The following is a 13,221-nucleotide window of genomic DNA, read 5'->3' as shown; positions in this document are numbered from 1 at the left end:
CCATCTCCCAACTCAGGTACTGTCTATATCTAACCCATTCTCAGTACTGTACACACTCACACTGACCCATCTCCTAACTCAGGTACTGTCTATATCTAACCCATTCCCAGTACAGTACACTCCCACACTGACCCATCTCCTAACTCAGGTATTGTCTATATCTAACCCATTCCCAGTACAGTACACTCTCACACTCACCCATCTCCTAACTCAGGTACTGTCTATATCTAACCCATTCTCAGTACAGTACACTCTCACACTGACCCTTCACCTAACTCAGGTATTGTCTATATCTAACCCATTCTCAGTACAGTACACTCTCACACTGACCCATCTCCTAACTCAGGTACTGTCTATATCTAACCCATTCCCAGTACAGTACACTCCCACACTGACCCATCTCCTAACTCAGGTACTGTCTATATCTAACCCATTCTCAGTACAGTACACACTCACACTGACCCATCTCCTAACTCAGGTACTGTCTATATCTAACCCATTCTCAGTACAGTACACACTCACACTGACCCATCTCCTAACTCAGGTACTGTCCATATCTAACCCATTCCCCCTAGTACAGTACACTCTCACACTGACCCATCTCCTAACTCAGGTACTGTCTATATCTAACCCATTCTCAGTACAGTACACTCTCACACTGACCCAACTCCTAACTCAGGTACTGTCTATATCTAACCCATTCTCAGTACAGTACACTCTCACACTGACCCATCTCCTAACTCAGGTACTGTCTGTATCGAACCCATTCCCAGTACAGTACACTCTCACACTGACCCATCTCCTAACTCAGGTACTGTCTATATCTAACCCATTCTCAGTACAGTACACTCTCACACTGACCCATCTCCTAACTCAGGTACTGTCTGTATCGAACCCATTCCCAGTACAGTACACTCTCACACTGACCCATCTCCTAACTCAGGTACTGTCTATATCCAACCCATTCTCAGTACAGTACACTCTCACACTGACCCATCTTCTAACTCAGGTACTGTCTATATCTAACCCATTCCCAGTACAGTACACTCTCACACTGACCCATCTCCTAACTCAGGTACTGTCCATATCTAACCCATTCCCAGTACAGTACACTCTCACACTGACCCATCTCCTAACTCAGGTACTGTCTATATCTAACCCATTCTCAGTACAGTACACACTCACACTGACCCATCTCCTAACTCAGGTACTGTCTATATCGAACCCATTCCCAGTACAGTACACTCTCACATTGACCCATCTCCTTACTCGGGTATTGTCGATATCTAACCCATTCTCAGTACAGTAAACTCTGACACTGACCCATCTCCTAACTCAGGTACTGTTTATATCTAACCCATTCTCAGTACAGTACACTCTCACACTGACCCATCTCCTAACTCTGGTACTGTCTATATCTAACCCATTCTCAGAACAGTACACACTCACACTGACCCATCTCCTAACTCAGGTACTGTCTATATCTAACCCATTCCCCCTAGTACAGTACACTCTCACACTGACCCATCTCCTAACTCAGGTACTGTCTATATCTAACCCATTCTCAGTACAGTACACACTCACACTGACCCATCTCCTAACTCAGGTACTGTCTATATCTAACCCATTCCCAGTACAGTACACTCTCACATTGACCCATCTCCTTACTCGGGTATTGTCTATATCTAACCCATTCTCAGTACAGTAAACTCTGACACTGACCCATCTCCTAACTCAGGGACTGTTTATATCTAACCCATTCTCAGTACAGTACACTCTCACACTGACCCATCTCCTAACTCAGGTACTGTCTATATCTAACCCATTCTCAGTACAGTACACTCTCACACTGACCCATCTCCTAACTCAGGTACTGTCTATATCTAACCCATTCTCAGTACAGTACACACTCACACTGACCCATCTCCTAACTCAGGTGCTGTCTATATCTAACCCATTCCCAGTATAGTACACTCTCACACTGACCCATCTCCCAACTCAGGTACTGCCTATATCTAACCCATTCTCAGTACAGTACACTCTCACACTGACCCATCTCCTAACTCAGGTACTGTCTATATCTAACCCATTCTCAGTACAGTACACTCTCACACTGACCCATCTCCTAACACAGGTACTGTCTGTATCGAACCCATTCCCAGTACAGTACACTCTCACACTGACCCATCTCCTAACTCAGGTACTGTCTATATCTAACCCATTCCCAGTACAGTACACTCTCACACTGACCCATCTCCTAACTCAGGTACTGTCTATATCTAACCCATTCCCAGTACAGTACACTCTCACACTGACCCATCTCCTAACTCAGGTACTGTCTATATCTAACCCATTCCCAGTACAGTACACTCTCTCACTGACCCATCTCCTAACTCAGGTACTGTCTATATCTAACCCATTCTCAGTACAGTACACTCTGACACTGACCCATCTCCTAACTCAGGTACTGTTTATATCTAACCCATTCTCAGTACAGTACACTCTCACACTGACCCATCTCCTAACTCTGGTACTGTCTATATCTAACCCATTCTCAGAACAGTACACACTCACACTGACCCATCTCCTAACTCAGGTACTGTCTATATCTAACCCATTCCCCCTAGTACAGTACACTCTCACACTGACCCATCTCCTAACTCAGGTACTGTCTATATCTAACCCATTCTCAGTACAGTACACACTCACACTGACCCATCTCCTAACTCAGGTACTGTCTATATCTAACCCATTCCCAGTACAGTACACTCTCACATTGACCCATCTCCTTACTCGGGTATTGTCTATATCTAACCCATTCTCAGTACAGTACACTCTCACACTGACCCATCTCCTAACTCAGGTACTGTCTATATCTAACCCATTCTCAGTACAGTACACTCTCACACTGACCCATCTCCTAACTCAGGTACTGTCTATATCTAACCCATTCTCAGTACAGTACACACTCACACTGACCCATCTCCTAACTCAGGTGCTGTCTATATCTAACCCATTCCCAGTATAGTACACTCTCACACTGACCCATCTCCTTACTCGGGTATTGTCTATATCTAACCCATTCCCCCTAGTACAGTACACTCTCACACTGACCCATCTCCTAACTCAGGTACTGTTTATATCTAACCCATTCTCAGTACAGTACACTCTCACACTGACCCATCTCCTAACTCAGGTACTGTCTATATCTAACCCATTCTCAGTACAGTACACTCTCACACTGACCCATCTCCTAACTCAGGTACTGTCTATATCTAACCCATTCTCAGTACAGTACACACTCACACTGACCCATCTCCTAACTCAGGTGCTGTCTATATCTAACTCATTCCCAGTATAGTACACTCTCACACTGACCCATCTCCCAACTCAGGTACTGCCTATATCTAACCCATTCTCAGTACAGTACACTCTCACACTGACCCATCTCCTAACTCGGGTATTGTCTATATCTAACCCGTTCCCAGTACAGTTCACTCTCACACTGACCCATCTCCTAACTCAGGTACTGTCTGTATCGAACCCATTCCCAGTACAGTACACTCTCACACTGACCCATCTCCTAACTCAGGTACTGTCTATATCTAACCCGTTCCCAGTACAGTACACTCTCACACTGACCCATCTCCTAATTCAGGTACTGTCTATATCTAACCCATTCTCAGTACAGTCCACACTCACACTGACCCATATCCTAACTCAGGTACTGTCTATATCTAACCCATTCCCAGTACAGTACACTCTGACACTGACCCATCTCCTAACTCAGGTACTGTCTATATCTAACCCATTCTCAGTACAGTACACTCTCACACTGACCCATCTCCTAACTCAGGTACTGTCTATATCTAACCCATTCTCAGTACAGTACACTCTCACACTGACCCATCTCCTAACTCAGGTACTGTCTATATCTAACCCATTCTCAGTACAGTACACTCTCACACTGACCCATCTCCTAACTCAGGTACTGTCTATATCTAACCCATTCTCAGTACAGTACACTCTCACACTGACCCATCTCCTAACTCAGGTACTGTCTATATCTAACCCATTCTCAGTACAGTACACTCTCACACTGACCCATCTCCTAACTCAGGTACTGTCTATATCTAACCCATTCTCAGTACAGTACACACTCACACTGACCCATCTCCTAACTCAGGTACTGTCTATATCTAACCCATTCCCAGTACAGTACACTCTCACATTGACCCATCTCCTAACTCGGGTATTGTTTATATCTAACCCATTCTCAGTACAGTAAACTCTGACACTGACCCATCTCCTAACTCAGGTACTGTTTATATCTAACCCATTCTCAGTGCAGTACACTCTCACACTGACCCATCTCCTAACTCAGGTACTGTCTATATCTAACCCATTCCCAGTACAGTACACTCTCACACTGACCCATCTCCCAACTCAGGTACTGTCTATATCTAACCCATTCCCAGTACAGTACACTCTCACACTGACCCATCTCCTAACTCAGGTACTGTCTATATCTAGCCCATTCTCAGTACAGTACATTCTCACACTGACCCATCTCCTAACTCAGGTACTGTCTATATCTAACCCATTCTCAGTACAGTACATTCTCACACTGACCCATCTCCTAACTCAGGTACTGTCTATATCTAACCCATTCTCAGTACAGTACACTCTCACACTGACCCATCTCCTAACTCAGGTACTGTCTATATCTAACCCATTCTCAGTACAGTACATTCTCACACTGACCCATCTCCTAACTCAGGTACTGTCTATATCTAACCCATTCTCAGTACAGTACACTCTCACACTGACCCATCTCCTAACTCAGGTACTGTCTATATCTAACCCATTCTCAGTACAGTACATTCTCACACTGACCCATCTCCTAACTCAGGTATTGTCTGTATCTAACCCATTCTCAGTACAGTACACTCTCACACTGACCCATCTCCTAACTCAGGTACTGTCTATATCTAACCCATTCTCAGTACAGTACACACTCACACTGACCCATCTCCTAACTCAGGTACTGTCTATATCTAACCCATTCCCAGTACAGTACACTCTCACATTGACCCATCTCCTAACTCGGGTATTGTCTATATCTAACCCATTCTCAGTACAGTACACTCTCACACTGACCCATCTCCTGACTCAGGTACTGTCTATATCTAACCCATTCTCAGTACAGTACACTCTCACACTCACCCATCTCCTAACTCAGGTACTGTATATATCTAACCCATTCTCAGTACAGTACACACTCGCACTGACCCATCTCCTAACTCAGGTACTGTCTATATCTAACCCATTCTCAGTACAGTACACTCTCACACTGACCCATCTCCTAACTCAGGTATTGTCTATATCTAACCCATTCCCCCTAGTACAGTACACTCTCACACTGACTCATCTCCTAACTCAGGTACTGTCTATATCTAACCCATTCTCAGTACAGTACACACTCACACTGACCCATCTCCTAACTCAGGTACTGTCTATATCTAACCCATTCCCCCTAGTACAGTACACTCTTTCACTGACCCATCTCCTAACTCAGGTATTGTCTATATCTAACCCATTCTCAGTACAGTACACTCTCACACTGACCCATCTCCTAACTCAGGTATTGTCTATATCTAACCCATTCCCAGTACAGTACACTCTCACACTGACCCACCTCCTAACTCAGGTACTGTCTATATCTAACCCATTCGCAGTACAGTACATTCTCACACTGACCCATCTCCTAACTCAGGTACTGTCTATATCTAACCCATTCCCAGTACAGTACACTCTCACACTGACCCATCTCCCAACTCAGGTACTGTCTATATCTAACCCATTCCCAGTACAGTACACTCTCACACTGACCCATATCCTAACTCAGGTATTGTCTTTATCTAACCCGTTCCTAGTACAGTACACTCTCACACTGACCCATCTCCCAACTCAGGTACTGTCTATATCTAACCCATTCCCAGTACAGTACACTCTCACACTGACCCATATCCTAACTCAGGTATTGTCTTTATCTAACCCGTTCCCAGTACAGTACACTCTCACACTGACCCATCTCCTAACTCAGGTACTGTCTATATCTAACCCATTCCCAGTACAGTACACTCTCACACTGACCCATATCCTAACTCAGGTATTGTCTTTATCTAACCCGTTCCCAGTACAGTACACTCTCACACTGACCCATCTCCTAACTCGGGTATTGTCTATATCTAACCCGTTCCCAGTACAGTTCACTCTCACACTGACCCATCTCCTAACTCAGGTACTGTCTATATCTAACCCATTCCCAGTACAGTACACACTCACACTGACCCATCTCCTAACTCAGGTATTGTCTATATCTAACCCGTTCCCAGTACAGTACACTCTCACACTGACCCATCTCCTAATTCAGGTACTGTCTATATCTAACCCATTCTCAGTACAGTCCACACTCACACTGACCCATCTCCTAACTCAGGTACTGTCTATATCTAACCCATTCCCAGTACAGTACACTTTCACACTGACCCATCTCCTAACTCAGGTACTGTCTATATCTAACCCATTCTCAGTACAGTACACTCTCACACTGACCCATCTCCTAACTCAGGTACTGTCTATATCTAACCCATTCTCAGTACAGTACACTCTCACACTGACCCATCTCCTAACTCAGGTACTGTCTATATCTAACCCATTCTCAGTACAGTACACTCTCACACTGACCCATCTCCTAACTCAGGTACTGTCTATATCTAACCCATTCTCAGTACAGTACACTCTCACACTGACCCATCTCCTAACTCAGGTACTGTCTATATCTAACCCATTCTCAGTACAGTACACTCTCACACTGACCCATCTCCTAACTCAGGTACTGTCTATATCTAACCCATTCTCAGTACAGTACACACTCACACTGACCCATCTCCTAACTCAGGTACTGTCTATATCTAACCCATTCCCAGTACAGTACACTCTCACATTGACCCATCTCCTAACTCGGGTATTGTCTATATCTAACCCATTCTCAGTACAGTAAACTCTGACACTGACCCATCTCCTAACTCAGGTACTGTTTATATCTAACCCATTCTCAGTGCAGTACACTCTCACACTGACCCATCTCCTAACTCAGGTACTGTCTATATCTAACCCATTCCCAGTACAGTACACTCTCACACTGACCCATCTCCCAACTCAGGTACTGTCTATATCTAACCCATTCCCAGTACAGTACACTCTCACACTGACCCATCTCCTAACTCAGGTACTGTCTATATCTAGCCCATTCTCAGTACAGTACATTCTCACACTGACCCATCTCCTAACTCAGGTACTGTCTATATCTAACCCATTCTCAGTACAGTACATTCTCACACTGACCCATCTCCTAACTCAGGTACTGTCTATATCTAACCCATTCTCAGTACAGTACACTCTCACACTGACCCATCTCCTAACTCAGGTACTGTCTATATCTAACCCATTCTCAGTACAGTACATTCTCACACTGACCCATCTCCTAACTCAGGTACTGTCTATATCTAACCCATTCTCAGTACAGTACACTCTCACACTGACCCATCTCCTAACTCAGGTACTGTCTATATCTAACCCATTCTCAGTACAGTACATTCTCACACTGACCCATCTCCTAACTCAGGTATTGTCTGTATCTAACCCATTCTCAGTACAGTACACTCTCACACTGACCCATCTCCTAACTCAGGTACTGTCTATATCTAACCCATTCTCAGTACAGTACACACTCACACTGACCCATCTCCTAACTCAGGTACTGTCTATATCTAACCCATTCCCAGTACAGTACACTCTCACATTGACCCATCTCCTAACTCGGGTATTGTCTATATCTAACCCATTCTCAGTACAGTAAACTCTGACACTGACCCATCTCCTAACTCAGGTACTGTTTATATCTAACCCATTCTCAGTACAGTACACTCTCACACTGACCCATCTCCTAACTCAGGTACTGTCTATATCTAACCCATTCCCAGTACAGTACACTCTCACACTGACCCATCTCCCAACTCAGGTACTGTCTATATCTAACCCATTCCCAGTACAGTACACTCTCACACTGACCCATCTCCTAACTCAGGTACTGTCTATATCTAGCCCATTCTCAGTACAGTACATTCTCACACTGACCCATCTCCTAACTCAGGTACTGTCTATATCTAACCCATTCTCAGTACAGTACATTCTCACACTGACCCATCTCCTAACTCAGGTACTGTCTATATCTAACCCATTCTCAGTACAGTACACTCTCACACTGACCCATCTCCTAACTCAGGTACTGTCTATATCTAACCCATTCTCAGTACAGTACATTCTCACACTGACCCATCTCCTAACTCAGGTACTGTCTATATCTAACCCATTCTCAGTACAGTACACTCTCACACTGACCCATCTCCTTACTCAGGTACTGTCTATATCTAACCCATTCTCAGTACAGTACATTCTCACACTGACCCATCTCCTAACTCAGGTATTGTCTGTATCTAACCCAGTCCCAGCACAGTACACAATGATTGCACGATGTTCACCATTCACCACGATTCACATACTGAAGCAGTCTGTGTCCATATGCAAGTCCTGTGCAACTTTCAGGTTTTGGCTGATAAGTGGCAAGTTACATTTGCGCCATACAAGTGCCAGGCAATTACCATCTCCCCTTGACGTTCAATGGCATTACCATCACTGAATCCCCCACTATCAACATCCTGGGGGTTACATTGACCTGAAACTGAACTAGACCAGCCATATAAGTACTGTGGCTACAGGAGCAGGTCAGTGGCTGGGAATTCTGCAGTAAGTAACTCATCTCCTGACTCCCTAAAGTCTGTCAACCATCTACAAGGCACAAGTCAGGAGTGTGATGGAATACCCTCCACTTGTCCGGATGAGTGCAGCTCCAACACTACTCAAGAAGTTTGACACCATCCAGGACAAAGCAGCCCGCTTGGTTGGCGCTCCCCATCACTAACGCACAGTAGCAGAAGTGTGTACCATCTGCAAGATGCACTGCAGCAACTCACCAAGGCTCCTTCGATAGCACCTTCCATACTCGTGTCCTCTCCCACCTAGAAGGACAAGACCAGCAGATGCATGGGAACACCACCACCTGCAAGTTACCCTCCAAGTCACACACCATCCTGACTTGGAATTATATCACCGTTCCTTCACTGTCGCTGGTTCAAAATCCTGGAACTACCTTCCTAACCGCTGTTGCTGCGCCTATACCACATGAACTGCAGTGGTTCGAGAAGGCGGCTCATCGCCACCTTCTCAAGGGCACTTAGGGATGGGCAATAAATGCTGGTCTAGCCAGCGAAGCTCACATACCGTGAAAGAAAAAAACGCACTCCTGCTGACCCATCTCCTATCTCAGGTACTGTCTGTATCTAACCCAGTCCCAGTATAGTACACAATTACACAGTCACACTGATCCATCTGCTATCTCAGGTACTGTCTGTATCTAACCCAGTCCCAGTATAGTACACAATTACACAGTCACACTGATCCATCTGCTATCTCAGGTACTGTCTGTATCTAACCCAGTCCCAGTATAGTACACAATTACACAGTCACACTGACCCATCTGCTATCTCAGGTCCTGTCTCTATCTAAGCCAGTCCCAGTATAGTACACAATTACACAGTCACACTGATCCATCTGCTATCTCAGGTACTGTCTGTATCTAACCCAGTCCCAGTATAGTACACAATTACACAGTCACACTGACCCATCTGCTATCTCAGGTCCTGTCTCTATCTAAGCCAGTCCCAGTATAGTACACAATTACACAGTCACACTCACCCATCTGCTATCTCCGGTACTGTCTGTATCTAACCCAGTCCCAGTACACTATACACCCACACTGACTGACACACAGATGGGTTAGTGCTGTTTTGTAGCAGCATAATGCGGGCAGTCTTGTATAAACAGTCTGCCATCTTATCTGAATAAAAATTGAAAGTGTTGTGACTATGGAGCACCCCAATAGAAACCTCATGGGTATTCTTCACCCCTTTGTGCCAATACAGAGAGCAGAAGGCGAAACGTAATAGTCAGTGGGTGCCCACCCTGCCCAACAGCTCACACCACCTGGATGCTGTGCCCTGTTCCACAACTATCAATCGCAACCGTATGAGCCGGGACAAGAAGAGGACATTCCCTCTCTGGTAAGTGTCATTGGAAATCACGACCAAGCCTGTCGAGGGCCTTGAGCCCATATGTCTCTGTTACTGTGGCTCAGTGCTACTGGTCTTGAATTAGGAACCCAGAGGTCCTGAGTTCAAATCCTACCATGGCAAACTGTGAAATTGAATTCAATAAATCTGGTCAATTGTAGATTGCAGTGAAAAAATGAGCAGGAAATCTGCTGGATTGGTCAGTAATGTCCTTCAGAGAAGGAAGCCTTTCTCCCTTGCTCTGTCTGGCCTATGAGTGACTCCACTTTCTCACTAAATGGTTGACTCTTAATGTTTTCGGTAACTAAGGTTGCCCAATAAATACTAATGCGAAAAGATCCAATGACAGATTTAAAACCAACTCCATTGTGCATTTCAATCTGATTGTTAAATAACTCAGCAGGTTGGGGAAAGAAGTCATTGCAGGGATCTGTGGGAAATTTCAGATTCCATTTGTTGGAAATGCTGTGGACTCATTAGCCTCTGAGAACTTCTGCATATTGGGGGTGAAGACTGTAACAGTGTTTTCACATTGACTGTGTTGCTGTGTGTTCTAACTGTGGTGTCATCAGGGAAAACGGGTGAGACTTTTATTGAAAGTAACATAGGAACAGGATGAAGCCATTCAGCCCCTCAAGCCTGTCCTGTCATTCAGTGAGATGGTGGATTTGTGACCTAACTCCGTATACCCACCTTTGCCCCATATCCCTTAATACCTTTGGTTAACAAAAATCTATCAATCTCAGGTTTAAAATTTACATTTGATTTAGCATCAGATGTCATTTGCAGAAAAGAATTTCGAACTCCTACCACCTTTTGTGTGTGAAATGTTACCTAATTTCACTCCTGAAAAGTCTGGCTCTTTTAGACTGTCTTAGTCCTGGACTCCCCTTTCCAGCAGAAGTAGCTTCTCAGCTGGTTGGATCTCTATTTAACCATGCAGTGTCGAGTTTGGTTGAACAAAAGTGATATAATACAACAGGTTGTACTTTAACCGCCGCTGGGTAGCATCAGAACTCTTCAATTGCAATGCCTCCCTATTAGATAAGCTTACAGCTTCCCTCTGCTTCGATTGGCATCCTCTGACCGGCTCATTGAGGCACTCAACGCTGGCTCAGTATGAATAACAACCCCAGTTGCCCCATCCCACTCTGTAAACTGCACCCTCACCTCCACCTTTGATGCCCTCGTCCCCAATAAAAAAAGTCAATCTCTCTTACCCTGGCCATTCCCCCCCAATATATCCTTGGCCCCCTCCTATTTCTCATCTACATGCTGCCCCTCAGCAACATCATCCGAAAGCCCAGCGTTAGTTTACACATGTTTACTAACAACGCCCAGCTCTACCTCACCACCACTTCTCTCGACTCCTCCATTGTTGCTAAATCAGACTGGTTATCCGGCATACAGTACTGGATGAGCAGAAATTTCTCTAATTAAATAATGGGAAGACTGAAGCCATTGTTTTCAGTCCCTGCTCCAACTCCGTTCCCTAGCTACCAATTCTCTCCTTGGTAACAGTCTGAGATTAAGCCAGTCAATTTGTGACCTTGGTGTCACATTTGACCCTGAGATGAGCTTCCGACCTCAGTCATAGAGTAGTTACAGCACAGAAGGAGGCCATTCGACCCATTAAGTTGTGCCTGCTCTCTGCAAGAGCAGTTTAGTTGGCTTCACTCCCCACCCTTTCCTCATAACCCTGCAATATTTTTTGCCCTTGTTTCCGGCATCTTGTACATTCCTGATTTTAATCGCTCCACCATTGGTGGCCATGCCGCCAGTTGCCTAGGCCCTCAACTCTGGAATACCCTCCCAACACCTCTCTGTCTCTCCACCTTGCTTTCGTCCTTTAAGCCACTCCTTAAAACCTACCTCTTTGACCAAGCTTTTGGTCATCTGACCTGCTATCTCTTATTTTTATTTTATTTTTATTTATTTTTTAACTTTTATTTATTTAGAGATACAGCACTGAAACAGGCCCTTCGGCCCACCGTGTCTGTGCTGACCATCAACCACCCATTTATACTAATCCTGCACTAACCCTATATCCCTACCACATCTCAACCTGTCCCTATATTCCCCTACCACCTACCTATACTAGGGGCAATTTATAATGGCCAATTTACCTATCAACCTGCAAGTCTTTTGGCTGTGGGAGGAAACCGGAGCACCTGGAGGAAACCCACGCAGACACAGGGAGAACTTGCAAACTCCACACAGGCAGTACCCAGAATTGAACCCAGGTCATTGGAGCTGTGAGGCTGCGGTGCTAACCACTGCGCCACTGTGCTTGGTGTCATATTTTGTTTTATAATGCTCCTGTGAAGTGTCTTGGGATATTTTATTATGTTAAAGGCGCTATATAAATATAAGTTGTTGTTGGTTTGTTATAAATGTGCACAGTTCTTGGACTCGCACTCCATGGGTCAGGGCCATGAATATTCAACAACTCCATGCTCCAGCAGGATGAGCCGAGCAGCAGCCTCTTGTGCAACTATAAGTGACATGGTGTGGGAGATGGGAAATTTACAATGTTATATTATGGGGTGCTCTGTTGCAGTTGTAGCTGTTGGGGAAGGGGAAAGAAAAAATTAAATCATAACCTGTGCTTTGTCTGGTACTGTTCAATACAGGTACTGGGTAATAAAAGTGAAAATGGTTCCTTTCCCCAGCAAACACATCTCTCTCCCTGATTAAAAACCATAATTCAACAGACCATATTGTGGTGAACTGTAGCCATTAATTTCCTTAAATTAAGAGTCCCAGTAGCACATACCGTGTCTCTCCAAAATGGAAATTTTCATCAACTTTGCCTCTAATTTCCACCCTTTCCTCGCCTTCATATTGTCCATCTCCGACTCTTCCCTTCCTTGACTCCTCCATCACCATTTCTGGGGATAGGCTGTTGACCAACATCTTCTACAAACCCATTGAGCCTCTCAGCTACATAGATTTCAAATTTTCCAAA

General features: G+C 44.8%; 1 protein-coding gene across 2 annotated transcripts in view; it reads left to right on the top strand.

Moving 5' to 3' along the window:
* The window catches only part of LOC137382892 (SWI/SNF-related matrix-associated actin-dependent regulator of chromatin subfamily B member 1-A), a 67,126-nt gene that overhangs the window by 34,456 nt on the left and 19,449 nt on the right, over positions 1-13,221 (top strand). For both annotated transcript variants that reach the window (XM_068055465.1, XM_068055463.1), the window contains exon 4: positions 10,107-10,244. In XM_068055465.1, coding sequence (XP_067911566.1) covers positions 10,107-10,244 — 138 coding nt within the window. The remainder of the gene's footprint in view (positions 1-10,106; positions 10,245-13,221) is intronic.

The sequence above is a fragment of the Heterodontus francisci genome, chromosome 23 (genome assembly GCF_036365525.1).
Source record: "Heterodontus francisci isolate sHetFra1 chromosome 23, sHetFra1.hap1, whole genome shotgun sequence".
Lineage (NCBI taxonomy): Eukaryota > Metazoa > Chordata > Chondrichthyes > Heterodontiformes > Heterodontidae > Heterodontus > Heterodontus francisci.
Note: the sequence above shows the minus strand (reverse complement) of the source record. Positions and strands in the feature narration are given on the sequence as shown.